Source organism: Chionomys nivalis, chromosome 7 (genome assembly GCF_950005125.1).
Source record: "Chionomys nivalis chromosome 7, mChiNiv1.1, whole genome shotgun sequence".
Lineage (NCBI taxonomy): Eukaryota > Metazoa > Chordata > Mammalia > Rodentia > Cricetidae > Chionomys > Chionomys nivalis.
The window spans coordinates 32247741-32263188 of record NC_080092.1 but is presented as its reverse complement, the minus strand read 5'-3'; the positions used below and the strand labels follow the sequence as shown (position 1 = coordinate 32263188).

The 15448-nt window shown below is 51.5% G+C and overlaps 1 protein-coding gene across 3 annotated transcripts in view; it reads right to left on the bottom strand.

Annotated features, from left to right (window-relative positions):
* Positions 1–2764: 2764 nt before the first annotated feature.
* Positions 2765–15448, bottom strand: part of Tbc1d9b (TBC1 domain family member 9B) — a 38625-nt gene continuing 25941 nt past the window's right edge. Inside the window, exons 12-22 of one of the 3 annotated variants that reach the window (XM_057773625.1) lie at positions 15124–15409; positions 14316–14445; positions 14090–14188; positions 13097–13165; positions 11265–11505; positions 10845–10910; positions 9216–9287; positions 8915–8965; positions 6088–6147; positions 5627–5733; positions 2765–4814 (exon numbers count right to left, since the gene is read on the bottom strand). In XM_057773625.1, coding sequence (XP_057629608.1) covers positions 4128–4814; positions 5627–5733; positions 6088–6147; positions 8915–8965; positions 9216–9287; positions 10845–10910; positions 11265–11505; positions 13097–13165; positions 14090–14188; positions 14316–14445; positions 15124–15409 — 1868 coding nt within the window. In that variant the 3' untranslated portion in view covers positions 2765–4127. The remainder of the gene's footprint in view (positions 4815–5626; positions 5734–6087; positions 6148–8914; positions 8966–9215; positions 9288–10844; positions 10911–11264; positions 11506–13096; positions 13166–14089; positions 14189–14315; positions 14446–15123; positions 15410–15448) is intronic. The other 2 variants (XM_057773626.1, XM_057773627.1) reach the window with 2 other exon arrangements.

The window sequence follows — 15448 nt, the reverse complement described above, 5'->3', positions numbered from 1 at the left end:
TCAGGCCTCGGTCTCCCGCCGTGCGTTCACACTCCGCGTGCCCGCCCAGGCCCCGCCCACCCTATGACGGTTCCGGCCCCTCTAGCCGCAGCACCACCTCGCATGCTCCAGCGCGTCTCGCAGCCCCTCTCAGACCCCGTTGGCCCCGCCCTTGCACTCTCTTGGGCCTCTCTAGCGCCCCCCCATCTCGATGGTCACTGGGGCCTCCATCAAGCCTCAAAAAGGAACCGGTGTTCCTGTGTTTGGACGTCTCTAATCTTTCACCTTGGCCCTCTGATTTCGAGCAGTGACGGTTGTTTTCTGTCTTTCTGAGCCATCAGCTGTCGCCAGCATCCTTCTCCGCCCCTTTGAGACAAAAGGGGCGTGAGCGCTGTAGCTGGGGTTTGCAGAACATTTGAGCCAGGGTAGGTTAGTCTTTGAGCCAGAAGTTGCCGGAGAACAGATAATTCTGCAAACACTGGCTAGGTCCAGCTGGGAACGAGAACAGCCCTATGCCTTCAGTCCCTGGACAAAGCTCCACTCTGGAAGTCAAAGGGGTAAGAGTCACACAGATTTTGTTTCAACCCCTAATGCCCACCAGCCAGCCAGAACATCTATGCATGCCAGACATTATAAACTATCTTTTGTTTTGTTTTACATTAAAGCTGGTGCGTGACCGTAAGCTCAGCACTCACAAGGTGGAGGCAGGAGGATGACAAGTTAAAGGTCAACTTCTGCTAGCCTGGGATGCATACGAGACCCTCAGTGTTGTAATAAAATGGATGGAAATAATATCTGTATTATTATATGTTATAGATATTATATATCTGTATCTCTACATATCTATATGGTTTTTTTTTGTGGTGGCAAATTTGTGAATTCAACTTTCTGGGTATTGAAGTAACAATAAACATTTTTGCATTCCTCTATCCCCCCCCAAAATCCTGCCCATGTCATTTCTCTGAGGCAGTGACTGGAAACTGACTCTCTTTAGTCCCATTGCCCATTCCTGCAGTAGGAACTAGACATGATGTGTCCCTGACCACATCTGTCACATTGACCCGTTTAGAAACTGATTTTTTGTTGTCAGGTGGTGGTGGTGCACGCTTCAATCCCAGCACTCTGGAGGCAGAGGCAGGTGGATCTCCGTGAGTTTTGAGGCCAGCCTGCTCTACAGAGTGAGCTCCAGGACAGGCTCCAAAGCTACACAGAGAAACCCTGTCTCAAATCCCACTCCCCAAAAAAGTAGAATAAAAAAATTCAGGGTCAGTGGGATGGCTCAGTAGGTGTCTTAGTTCTACTGCTGTGAAGAGACACCATGACCAAACCAACATTTTTTTTTCTTGGTTTTTCAAGACAGGTTTTCTCCGTGTAGCAACAATGGTTGCCAAGGCAGTGCTTATAAAAGAAAACATTTAATTGGGGACTTGCTTACAGTTTCAGGGGGTTAGTCCATGACCATCATGGCAGGAAGCATGGTGACAGGCAAGCATGGTGACAGGCAATCTGGATGAGAGCTTTACATCCTGATCCAGAGGCAGGCAGAGAGAGAGACAGGGTCTGGCATGGGCTTTTGAAACTACTCCCATGACACACCTCCTCCAACAAGGCCATACTTCCTTGATGTGGGATCCCCCTCTGTATGCTGTGAATATGTTTTATAACCATTGGTTAATAAAGAAGCTGTTTGGCCTATGGCAGGGCAGAATACAGCTAGGCAGGAAAACTAAACTGAATGCAGGGAGAAAGAAGGTGGAGTCAGGCAGGTGCCATGTAGCTGCCGAAGGATAAAGATGCCAAAACCTTACTGCTAAGACACAGCCTTGTGGCAATACACACAGGTTAATAGAAATGGGTTCATTTAACATGTAAGAGCTAGCTAGGAATAGGCCTAAGCCATTGGCCAAACAGTGTTGTAATTAATATAGTTTCTCTGTGATTATCCGAGTCTGGGCGACTGGGAAGCGAAACAGCAGTCTCAGTTTATACTTCCTTATCATTCAAACAGTTCTACTACCTGGGAAATAAGCATTCAAACATATGAGCCTATGGGAGCCATTCTCAAACTTCCACAGCGGGTAAAAGGATTTGCTGTTAAACCTGACCTGAGTTGAAGACCTACACCGTGGAAGGACAGACCCAACTTCTGTAAGTTGTTTTCCTGCACCTCACATGCTCACTCATGCGTGCGCTCGCGCATACATACATACACAGATTAAATAAGGAAATGTATGTGTGTATATAGTTTTGGTTTGTTTTTCGAGACATGACTTCTCTGTGTAACAATCCTGGCTATCGGGCCGGGCTGTGGTGGCACACGCCTTTAATCCCAGCACTTGGGAGGCAGAGGCAGGCGGATCTCTGTGAGTTCGAGACCAGCCTGGTCTACAAGAGCTAGTTCCAGGACAGGCTCCAAAACCACAGAGAAACCCTGTCTCGAAAAAATCAAAAAAAAAAAAAAAAAAAAAACAATCCTGGCTATCTTGGAACTCACTTTGTAGACCAGGCTGACCTCAAATTCACAGAGATCTGCCTGTCTCTGCCTCCCGAGTGCTGGGATTAAAGGCGTGCGCCACCACCGCCTGGTTTACTCATAATTTTCAAACCATAAATTTTGTTGGAAGATCAATGGCTGCTTGGGACTGGGAGTTGGAACAGGGATCTATTATAAGTGGATCCTAGGTATCTTCCTGGGGTGATAGAAATGGCTCAGAATTGTGTTGAGATAACTCTGCAAGTTTACTAGAAATCAGCAACTGTAATTTAAACAAATTTAAACATCTTTATTTCATATGTGTGGAATGGTACGGGTAAAGGCGGTTCTGCTTCATTACTCTGCATGACTCCCTTGAGACAGGGGCTTTTACTGAACCTGAAGCTGGGTATTTGTCTGAGCACCAGTACTGGGGCACAGATGGGCATAACAATGCCCAGCTTTTACATGGGTGTTGGGATTAACTGAATTTTATGGTATTATTATAAATAATACCTAATGCCATTTTATTTATTTTGGCTCTTTGAGGCAGATCTCAACATGTAGCCCAGGCTGGCCTCAAGTGAAGCAATCGTTTTGCCCCATTCTTAAGTGCAGGACTACAGATGTGCCGCCACATCTGGCACTACCTCATCTTTTAAAAACCCCAAGATTCATTTATTATAGAAGTGAGAGCAGCTCATGGGCAATGGATGCTTATGATCTGCTCCTGCTCCCGGAACACAGCCAGGGTGCCTCATAGCTGAGTCCTGCTCTGGCTCAACCCAGCAGGTTCCCCTCTGGCCATGTGTGGCTGTGAATCTGAGGGCTGACAACTTGGAGTGGTCCAGGCCTGAGGATACGTCTATTACACTGCACACACCTTTGGACATTGAGCCTAAGACCTGTGACCACCATTACCATACACCATGGAGGGTCTTGCAATTCCCCCACTTACTATGGCAGCCAGGTACCCTGAATGCCCACAATGCTTGCTGGGCCACACACCTTACTTGGGGAGAGGTAAGGCTGGGGTGGTGTGGTTCAGGGCCACACGAAGGCACTGCACACAGCGTGCTTTCTCTTTCTTTTAGGGATTTATTAAGGCATTGAGCACAGTGTGAGTTTTAGCCAACTAAGATGAGGGCGAGGGAATAGAGGAGGACCTGAGGGATGTCGTGGAGGAATGGAAAGCACATAAATTAGGAGTGCGGTGCAAGGCTTCTGCCAGGACAACAGGCACCAAGTTCCTCAGTCCCAAGACCACGGCTCAGGCTGACCAACTTCAGAGGGTGCCTAGAAGTTCCATCTTTTGGAGCCCAAGCACATGACCAAGTGACAACTGGTAGCCAGGACACATGGCTGTAGGTCTTTCCATAAATGGAACAACTGATGTAGTGTGTGCATAGCGTGGGTTTGCAGGGGCAAGAAACAGGCAGGGGCAGATCCAAAGGCCTCTAATGCTATGGGAATGGCAGGCTCAAGGCAGGTTCTCCAGGCTTCCAGCCATAGGGAGGAAGGAGGTGCCCTGGCCCAGGGGATCCTTGTAAGGCAACTGAGTCTGCATTGACCTGACCTTTGCTTCTGTGACACCCTGCTTCAAGAGCAGGTGTGTTTTCAAGGAGGAAACAGACAGGGATAAAGGGGGGAGACAGACCAGCTTCCATTCCACAGCTCAGCCTGAGACCCCAGGGGGCTCGTGGTCACTGGAGGTGCTGAACTGCCTCTCCACCTTCTTTTGGTCCTTGATCTTGAGTCTGATGTCCACCCTCTTCTCAAAGAAGTTTACCAGCACGGACTCTGTTAGGATGGAGGCCAGGATCTGCTCGAAGGAAATGCACCAGTCCGTGTCCACAGTGCCCCCGATACGTGAGGTGGCGGTGGGGCTGCAGGCTTCCCCTCCCACCAGCACGGTGTCATCTGTGAGGTCCTCACACTGCAGGGAGCCTGTGCTGACGACCGAGTAGGAGGACATGGACATGTCGTCTTTGGTTTCGTCATCAGACAAAAGTAGGGAAGGAGAGCCCTGCCCCTCGCCACTGCCGCCCTCCGCTACCACATGACTGTCGTGCAGAGCTTTCCCCAGATGAGTGTCCCCTGCCGCTGGTGGATGGCATTCCCGTGTTGGGTCCTGATGAGGTTTGGCTATGGGTGGCTCCTCCTCCTCTGTGGCACTGTTGTGGTCCCCGCTGTGGGCACCGTCCCTGGGCTTCTTGGCTGTTCGGGCCGAAAATTTCTTCCCCACCTCGCCAATGCGAAGGAGAAGGCTGGCCACGGTGGCAATGGCGTGGTACAAGTCCTGCTCCATGGGGTCTTCGCTGAACATGTTGTAGAGTGTCTTACACAGCTCTATGAATTGCTCCTTCGGGAGAAGGCCAGAGAGAAAACAGAGGTGGTTAGAGATGGGTACCTGTGGTCTTCTAAACCAACTGGAGATACAGGCCACTCTACCTGGTGCTGGGATTTTGATGGCACAAACCCATGCCTTACCTGGGTTAGGAAAGGGGAGGGCTCCACCAGCGCCACACAGTCCTTTCAAGGCCTTTCTTCACAGCACACCCATCCTCCCCCCTTTCTTTTTTTTTCAAGACAGGGTTTCTCTGTGTTAACAGTTCTAGCTGTCCTGGAACTCATTTTGTAGACCAGGCTGGCCTTGAACACACAGAGATCCACCCACCTGTACCACCTGAGTGCTGGGATTAGAGTGTGTGTCTCAGTCACCCAGCCACGGGTTCATTCTTAATGCCTGTGTGTAAAAGTGCTTGGAATGCAGGACCTCCCCTAAAGGGCACAGGGTGAAGTCCAAGCGGTTAGTTGGTTGGGTGTTTGTGAAAACATCACGGGCTGGACTGGGCCTACCAGAGTGCTCTTCTCAAGGTTGTGTGTCGAGTCCCTGGCTACTGGAAACTAACTTTCCTCAGTGCTTCTGTGGTTTATGGATACTGATTCAACCTAAGCAGGTGGTTACCATGGAAACACCATCCTGTCCAGAAAGTCACTTTTTACCTATCTGGAACCATCACTAATGGCCATCAGGACTAAGAGGCTCTAGAGAGAGGGAAGCGAATTCCCACCCACAGGAGCCTGCTAGTGCACAAGGAACATGAAGCTGTCCAAGCCCCAAGCAGACAGAATTCTCTAGAAACATGTGCTTTAGATCCTGAAGGAGTCTACCTGGTTCATCTTGGGAAGGTCCTTAATGGTTTCCTTCTGGGCCTCTTTCTCCTTAGCCCATAATCGAAGGTAGTGTCGGTAGTCTGGAGGGCTGGTGCCCTTCTCCTCTGGGGGGGGGGGAGGGAGAGAGAGAAAGAAAAGAGATAGAGATAGATATTAATCTCTATCTGTCCAATAGAGAAAGCAGACTGTGGGCTGCTGTCTGACCTCAGGTTACTTGGGTCCTATTTTAGGGAATGGTTAAAACACCCCCAAATACCCACAGGTCTCTCTTAAGTTAGTGGAAGTAGGTTGGCCCTACTTGATGAGGAGCTCAAACCTGTCCTCCCCAAGGCTGGAGAGAGACTGCCCCACAGCAGTAGGTGAGCCAAGCTAGGTACTGAGCCATTGGCCCTTTGTCACCCCGCAGTGCCTGGGGAGGGACATGACAAGCAAGGGATTGCCGGGAGAATGGTCTGTACCTCTTCTTTCCTGGGCGTCCTCATTTCCGCTTCCTCCCTGCTGCTCCTGTGCTGGTGCTGCTACATGCCAGAAAAGGGAGAGAGAACATCTTTTGACTACAGCCCATGAGGTCTTTACAGGTCGCAGCTGTGGTTCTGCAGACCAGCCCCTACAGGGCTCCATGCTACCCTCCTGCTTGGCTGGTCCCAGGCTTAAACACTGCCACAGGGAGAGCTGGCCATGTCTTCACTTGGTTCCAGTTAAGGGATGCCAACTGCTGGAGACTTAGCTCAGCGGTAGCATCTATGCTCAGCAAGCTGCAGGCCCTGGGCTCCGTTCCCAGCACCGCACACAAAGGCTACTTTCAACATGCTGCTTCCCATGATGATGGCATGCACTGTGGAACAAGCTTGACAGCTAATGAACTCTGCTGCCAAAAGGTCAAACAAGGGAGCGATTCCTCCTTTCCAAGACTGTCGCATCAACAGGAATTCTGTACAGGACCCTGTGTTCAGCTACTATTTTTGTTTGTTCTTTACATTAATTGATTGTGTGTGAGAATACAAGCCACAGTGCAGACGTAGAGGCCAGAGGACAACTTGTGGGAACTGGTTCTTCTTTTCTACCATGGGCCCTAAGGGCTGATTGGCAGCAAGTTCTCTTTCCTGCTGAGCCATCAGCTGGCCCCTTAGCCTAGTATTTCATAAAGTTCCACATTTGCTGAAGCCGGCACACACTGTGCTGTACATGTGTGAACATGAATCTGAAGTTCCCCAAAAGGTGAACTTCTCTTGGGCTGCTGGAGGACCCCAAGTGTTGACGTCAGGCAGATCTCAGTTCCGGACTGTCCTCCTGGACCATGCTGGAAGCAATGAAGGACAGATATCTCCAGGAACCCTCTTGCCTCAGGGCTATGTGGGACCCAAGGACAGCCTGTGTACCCCAAGTCCTCTCTTAGGATAAGCTTAGGACATCCTGGTTTGCCCAGACCGAGTGTAACAGAAATTGCACTGACTTCTTTAACTTGAATTTTCTTTCCTCTTTTACTGAGGTTTCAAGATGGAGCCCTGAATTCAGTGAACTTGCTACACAGACCAAGCTGACCTCAAAGTCACAGAGATCTGCTTGCTTCTGCCTCTAAGATAAAGGGTATGCCACTACTCCTGGCATAATTTGTATTCATTTTTTTTTAAACATTAAGAAATTTATTTGCCAGGTGGTGGTGGTGTTTGCCTTTAATCCCAGCACTTTGGAGGTAGAGGCAGAGGGTATCTCTGTTGAGTTCAAGGCCAGCCTGGTCTACAGAGCGAGTTCCAGGACAGGCTTACCTGTCACACAGAGAAACCCTGTCTCGAAAAACAAAAAACAAAACACAGAAAAATCAGTATGACATGTGCATGCCTTGTGCTTATGGAGCCAGAAGAGGGCATCAGAGCCACTGGAACTGGAGTTACAGATGGTTCTGAGCTGCCATGTGGCTGCTGAGAATCAAACTCAGGTCCTCTGGAAGAGCAGCCAGTGTCCTTAACCACTGAACATCTCTTCAGCCAGTCTAAGTTATGATCTTGAAATTAGGTCATGTTCAAATTCGAGTAAGTTTTCAACACTCTATAGGACAGTGGTAACTTGGGACACGCCATTCTTATTTTCCCTACACTGTCACTTCCTTTACGTATATCACCCACCTGGGGAAATTACTTGTTTTTAACACAGTTTACCTATTTCTTTTTAATTACTTGGAATGGAATTTGGGGCTATCTGTAACCTAGGCAAGAGTTCTACCATTGAGCTATATCCCCAGACCTTATTCTTAAAATTAATTACATACATTCTTTTTGTTGCTGTTAATGGTTTTTTTTTTTTGGGGGGGGGCTTTCGAGACAGGGTTTCTCTTTGTGGCCCTGACTGTCTGGAACTTATTCTGTAGACCAGGCTGTCCTTGAACTCAGAGATCTGCCTGCCTTTGCCTCCAAAGTTGGGATAAAGGATTATTTGTTTGTTTTTGGATACAGGGTTTCTTTGTGTAACAGTCCTAGCTGTCCTGGAACTTGCTTTGTAGATCAAGCTGTCACAGAGATCTGCCCGCCTCTGCCTCCCGAGTGCTGGGATTAAAGGCATGCGCTCCCACTGCCAGTCAAGACCATTTAATTTTTCAAGCTCACCATGCAGCTAGGGTGATCTTGAGCTCCAGTTTCTCCTGCCACCTTGGCCTCTAGCTAGAGTATTAGGGTCAGGGGCATGCTCCGTTAAGCCCCGGGTTCCATTCCCAACAGCACATGATGGAGCCCAGAATCTCACCTGTCAACCAAGTGCTCACACACTGAGCTACACCCCCAACCCTCATGGTCAGTTTCGTATTACACATGACCAACTCCATGGCCGAATCCCAGGATGGCCTTTCACTTTGTCAGATATTCTCAATGACTTTTACAAGCGGCAAAGGCTGAGTCCTAACAGGCACTCAACATGTGTTTTCTGTAATGAGAAAACCCCGTGAACCCTGAATTTGTTTCCGAGGCGAGTGTCTATCTCTCCCTCCGGCCTCAGCTCTCCCATCCTGTACCCGTCTCACATTCTGCATCCCTTTCCTATGAACATGAGGTTTTTGCATGTGGGTGTAGAGGCTATGCCCTGGGCTTGCTCCATGTCTAGCATGCTGTATGTGTATGCACCCTCATCATTAACCATCACGAGATTGTCCCCACCAGAAGCAGCTTGTTCTCAGGATTTATCCCCACAGGATGAAGTTTCCAAAGAGTCTCTGGGGCATGGAAGCTTCCAGGCTTCTGAGTAAAAGAAGACAAAGCCTAGAGGCAAAGGGGTTGCCCCTGCCCTCCAGGGACTGACCTTGTGCCTCCCAGGGCAGGAAAAGATCCAGATCTGAGGCCAGAGGAGATGCTGGAAGGGGCAGCAGAGGATGCGCAGAGGGCAGAGGGAGAAGCCCAGGTCCAGGGAGACAGAGATGCAAGAGAAACAATGGGTGAGAACACCTACAGGGCCACCCCAGCCCAGGAAATGTGGCAGGGCCCTCCCAGGGAGCACCCCAGGGAGGCATGCTCCCCGAGCCCACAGTGGACTGCTGGCTTCCTGCAGACTGGGGGCTGCAGACGCATGGCTGGCTGTGCTAGGTGTCTCAGCAGTGACTCACCTTCTGAGGAACTATCCTCTGTAAAATAGTGAGTGGCCTCCAGGGCTGACTCCGCCTCCTCCGGGATCAGAGCTTTGTTCCAAGAGAAGGACACATGAGGATGGGTCAAGAGGCTGATTTGTCAAAGCAGAAAAGATCACCTCCCCCCGCTCATGTCCCACCAGGCTGGACACCTTCTATTGTAACACCTGACATTTTAATAGGTGGTCACATTCTTGCTTTTGCGACAGAGCCTTAGTCCGTGGTACAGGCAGGGCCTCTAATTCTCAACCCTCCTGTGGTAGCCTGCTGATCTGGGATCACAGATGTGCTTGGCTTACTAGTTTGATTTTGACAATGTGGGTTTTTGGGGGGCAGTGCTGGGGATTGAACCCTAGGTTATCCCATATGTTAAGCTCTTGTGCTATAGTTGAGCTGCGTCCCCAGCACTGATAATGTGTTTGGCAATGTGGTACATGTGCTGGATATGACTATAATCCATACACCCAGCACCCCCCACCCCCAGGATGACCTGACTCAGCAGATCTCACTGGGGCAATTTTACTTTATACTGCGTTTGTTGGTATTGGCTGACGGGAACCTGAGGTTGCAGATTCCCAGAGCTGTCTGTACATGTAACCTTACCATTCCTGTGGTATGGAGGGGCTGGGGTCGGGCAGGGAATGATTAACAGGACAAAGCACAGAAGGGTGGTAGGACCCGAGCATCCCACTACCCGGATGAAGCAGGCTAAGGTGGCTCAGGTGGTGGGGGCGGCCCCAGGTCTTTGATGCTGCCCAGGTCTTTCTGACCAGCTGCGAGCTAGCCTCGTGGGAGAACTAGGCCCCGGCGAGCACAACACAGTGAGAGGCTGGGGTGTGCGGCATGAATGGTGAGTGAAGCCCTGCCATCTGACACGCACATAGGCCAATTGATCTGTGTGTGAACTGCTCAGGGGGAGCTCCTAGACAAGAGAACTGGCAACCTCGGGTGCTTCCCCCAGAGGCAGCAGGGTACCCTGGGCTATCGTTTCATCTTTTCGGATCTGGTTTCTGCCCAGGAAAAGCTCCTTCCTAGTTGCTCTCCCCATGGTCACTCTGGCCACACATAAAGGTTGCTGGGACCATGTGCTGTGAGTTCCCTCCCCCCAACTTAGCTCAGACCAGCCACCCACAGTACACATTCCATCCTAAGGACAGCTCCAGCACCACTGAGGGGCCGGAAGTGGGCCCTTGTCATGAGGCCTCATGACAGGATCTGCAGATGGCCTTGGCAGTGTCCCAGGCTGTCTGGGGATAAACAGGAACCTTTGGGTAACAGTTACTTGGGCTTAGGGCCCAGTTACACTGGCACCTCCATCACAGCCTTCTGTGTGGATTCTGGGTCATGTTGCCCTGCCTGATGGGTTGAGTGCTGTTTCCAGGAGCCCCCCTGGAATCTTCTTGCATGCCCTTTCCCCATCCTCGGCCTCTGCTCAGACCACCAGCCTGGAGGACCTCAGCCCCACACCCTCACTCATGCTGGGTCCCAGCGCCTCCCTTCCACCTAGCTCATGCTCCTGGCTACACCCATTCCAGAGGTATGTTGGTAGTTCAGTGGACAGAAAAGGGGCCCAGAGAGGCTCACAGCAGGAAGCCTGAAGGCACTCACCTGGGGGTAGGTGCAGCTTGTACAGTGCTTTGAGCTTCTCTGTGAGGTCTCCATGGTACATTCCACCTGTAGATTAAGGCCAGGGAGGGGGGCATGTTTGGCAAGAAGGCTCCAGGGACACATGTCAGGCTGTGTCCCCATACCCTTCCTGTGGGTTTTAGTGGAGACTCCACAGTCTGGGACAGCCTGGGTCCTCCCTAGCCAGGTCTCTAGGAGGGCTCAAGCGAGCCCTGGGCCTCCTGCTTCCCTTGGACCCTATGGAAAAGCTTAGACTTCTTTGGGGCCATAGCCCCAAACTGATGGAGAGGGACAGTAGAAGAAACTGCTGAGCTTTAAGGCAAGGGCTCAAGGCTGCCCTCTGCTGGCCAAAGGAGGGACAGACACACTGGCTGGTGCTTGAAAGATGGGTGAGACACTCACTCATCCCTGTCACAAACTCCTTGAAGTTGATCAGTGAGTCCTTGTTTTGGTCCAGGAGGCGGAACATGCGACCTGCCAGCACAGGCGTATGAGAGCCACAGGCCCAGGGTGTCAGGCTGGCAAAGAGCTCCCGAAACTGGCTGGCATCGATCCGGTACTGCTCCAGGTAGGGCAGGCTGGGGTCCCGGTGGATGGCGGCTGAGCGGCTACCACCCCAGTACTGGCTTGCCAGATGCTTGGCCTGCAGGGGATACCGTCTGGTGAGATGGCCTTTGGGGCCCTGGCTCTCAGGGTCACCAGGGTGCCCCTCCTGATCTGTCTACATCTGCAGCCTTAGAATTGATGCAAACTGGGCAGACACTCAGCTCACAGGACCCCTTCACATTAGTATACAGCAGAAGAGCCAGAGAGGGCACACAGAGTCCACTGTTCTGACAGTGTAGGCCACCTTGGGAACTGAACCCCAGGGAGCTGGAAAGGACCACAGGAACTGGCAATATATACCCATAGTCTCAGCACTCAGGAAATTGAGGCAGGAGGATCACTTGACCTCCAAGTTCAGTTTGAAGTAAGCCTGGGCAACACAGAGAAAACCCAGCTCAATAAAACACTTAACTACTTAGTCACCAACCAAACAACCAAACAACCAACAACCACAAAAACCAAAACCCAAAACAACCAGAGGGCGGTGTGAACTTCTGCCCTCGCCTTTCCCCCAGTGTCCTTCCCACTCTTTGTAGTGAACCTGAGTTTTGGGTGCAGAAACTCAACTGACTCACCCGAGGGCGGGGATTACAAGGCTGCCTTGTTCGTAATCACCTACTAGCACTGGTCTGGCAGCCCAAACTACCCCTTAGCCACAGCACCTAGGCTGAATCATCCTAAGGACTGACCGTGTCTCTTGTTAAAACTACTCGAAAAGAAGATTCTGTTTCCACTGGAGTCACTGAAGGCGTGACCCCGGGGCTGCTCAGAACAGTCCTGTCTGCCACTCTACAGGAAAAGTAGCCAGACGTTAAGAGAGACGGAGCAGCGGCACAGCAGGCTCAGCACTTTGACCCAGCTATGCCTGAAGCTGCGTAACTTTTCAGTTAAATGGGTGGATGCATTCTGTCTTCTATGTGAGTTGGTTTGAATGTTTTTGCTATTGAAGAGTGCTCTGTTGGAGCTTAGTTACTAACCTGCTAGCTATACTGACATGAGAACCTAACTTTGGTCCCTAGAACCAGCACAAAAATGCTGGGTGTGTGGCTCAAGGTGTTTGCCACCAAATGGAATGTCTTGAGTTTGATTCCTGGAACACACCTACTCTCACAAGCTGTCTTCTGACCTCTATGCATGTGCCATGCACATGCACGTACATACACATAATAAATAATTAAATGTAATAATGCTATTAATCCCAGCACTCAGGAGGCAAAGGCAGGCAGATTTCTGAGTTTGAAGCCAGCCTGGTCTACAGAGTTCCAGGACAGCCAGGGATATACAGAGAAACCCTGTCTCGAAAACAGAAAACAAACCCAAACCAAAGCTGCATGTGGTAGAGTGCACTTGGAGTCACAATGCTGTGAGGAGCAGAAGGAGCCCTGGGGTCCACTGGCCAGCCAGCCTAGCAGGTGAGCTCTTGGCCAGTGAGAGACTCTGTCTCAACACACACAGCGGATGGCCCCAGAGGAGCGACACCTGAGTGTGCGTGCTACACATCTGTTCTGCTACACACCGTCTACGGTAACTGTGACTAAGGACAACGGATTTCCCGGCTAGGGGCTGCTGTGCCGAGGACGCACACAGATGAGATGGGAACTCTACCCGCCCTTGTGCTTGGCTGTCACCTTAAACACCATGTAAAGATCCTCCAGCTCTTCAATGGAGAAGCCAATGTCCCCTGGTATGGCTCGGACCTAGAAGGAAAGATGAAATGGCGGTACTGGAGGGCCCCAAGTTCCTGCCACAGTACAAACAAGATGCTTGCTCTGGGAGTTCTCATGTGGATGGGCAAAGGGTGTGATCTGTCCTCTGGCTGTCACCAGTGGCCAAGCACATGAAGGAGGGTTCACAGTGGAGAGGATCCCTTCTGTGCTCACCCTCTGCCACCACCTGCCACTCTGCTCCCACTCCCTGGGCCTGTCCTGGGGTCGGCATTAGAAGGGCTCATTCTCTCCTGAAGGACCCACTGAGGGACGCAGGGTGATGGACAGCCACTTAGCTCCAGCTACCCAGAAGAGTCCTATAACTTGTCAGTCAGGTCTTTTTTATTTCAGTTAGTCAGGGTGGGTCATGTCTGTTGCTTGTGAGCATGCCCCATAACCCTGAAGGGAGGGGTGGGAATATGGAGGTAAGGTAAGAGGTCCCCAACTCCACGTGGACAGAGAACAAGAACTGGTTACACAGAGCATGGAGTGGCAGGGATGGTACACCCCTGCAGGGAGAAGGACAAAGGCTTCAGAGCAGGGTCGTACAGCATGGGCAGGAAAGTGGAGGGTCACTGTCCAAGACAGAGGCGAACCTTACAGCAAAACCAGTCTGGGAGGACTTAAACCATGGCCGTGGTCTCAGCGTACAGAGTGTCAGGGACAATTCCCACTAAGTGACCATGGCCTCTCCCTACCTCCACAAGTAGTACCCACGCTGTGGGATTTCAGGCCTCCAGTGCATCCTGGCCACGACACAGGTACCAAGGCAGGGCAGGGATAGGGCACAAACTGAACCCTGCACCCTGCTCAGGAAAGGGTGGGGCTGGAGAGGGGACTGGGAGAAGTCATTCACTCAGGCCGGCCCTGTAGCCCCTTGCCACAGGTTACCATTGCCTTCACCAATGACCATACCACGCTTCTCTTAGCTGTGTCTTCCAAGGACTGGATCACCTTCAGCCTCTGTTTAAACCGCATCTGTTCAATGTCGTCAGCCCTTAGGCTGCTGAACTTCTACAGACCAAAGGAGAATCAGTGAGACCAAAGGCACAGGGTGAAGTCCCAGCCATACTTGCTGTGTTCACCCCAAACCAACACCCTGGGGAACAGCTTGGCCAGGGTAACCCTGCTGGAAGCTGACCTCATAGGATACTTTCAGGAGGTCAAAGATGTCCACTTCTGCAGGAGGGTCATCTCCACTGGTCAGTAAAGCGTGAAGGTGTGGGATAGGTGGAGAAAGGCTCTGCCTGTTGACCACATTGTCCAGGTATCTGCAAAGATCAACAGACAACAGTGTAGGTCCCCATCAGCCACAGCCAAGCACTGGGGCAGAACTCAGGCCTGGGAATCCTGCAGAAAGGTGCTGGTGTGTCTGTTGGGGCATCTATTGGGCTGGAAGCTCCCATCAGGGTAGCAGAGAAGATACCTTGCTGCCCACTCACACCTGAGCACTAACCCCACGGATATCAGGTTGTCTTCTAGTGGCCTGTGGATTCCAGAGCCTACCTAGTTTGGGGACAATGTGCTCCCTCTCTTGTGAGTCATCGGGGTCTGGCCAGGAAGAACCATACAGTGCAGTTTTTCCAGGGACAGGGTCTTGCTCTGGTTGGAGGCCTTGATGTGCACTGTCTCCTGACCTCCGACATGAGTGTCACCATTAGATCTCCGCTCTGGTCAATTCCCCATGACCATAGAGCTGAGTGGCAGCCTGCGGCCCAGTATACTCAGGCCCACTGGCCTCTTCTGTTTGCTCCCAGCTCTCACCATCTTGGCAGCACCTTGTCCACTAGGACAGTTGTCTCCTGCCCCTGGATCATCTCCTGACCTAGTCTGGCACTTGGAGCATAGCACAGGATGTTGACTGAAGGCTAGGGAGGGGAGGAGCTCCACTGCCAGCTCCCTGGAAGCAGGAGTAGCACCCAGCACGGTCACCTGCCCAGCATGGTCACCTGCCCAGCACGGTCATGGCCTCGCCCTCGTCACTGCAGTCCAGGAGCTGATCCATGTTGGCATCCAGCACAGCCAGGGCCACCTGCAAGATCACCTTGATGCCCTCATAGAAAAAGCAGTCAACAATGACCACGGCACTCTCAAAGGGCATGACGCTGAGGAAGAGGGTCAAGAACCAGGACAGCGAGATGCTGGAGATCACACCCAGCTCCTGCATCTTCTCTGACAGCCGGGGCAGGATGTCTCTCGTGAGCTCTTCAAAGATGCCTTGGTCTACGAGGGCTCCTGAGGAAGGCACAGGAGGCTGAATATGAGCACAGCTCC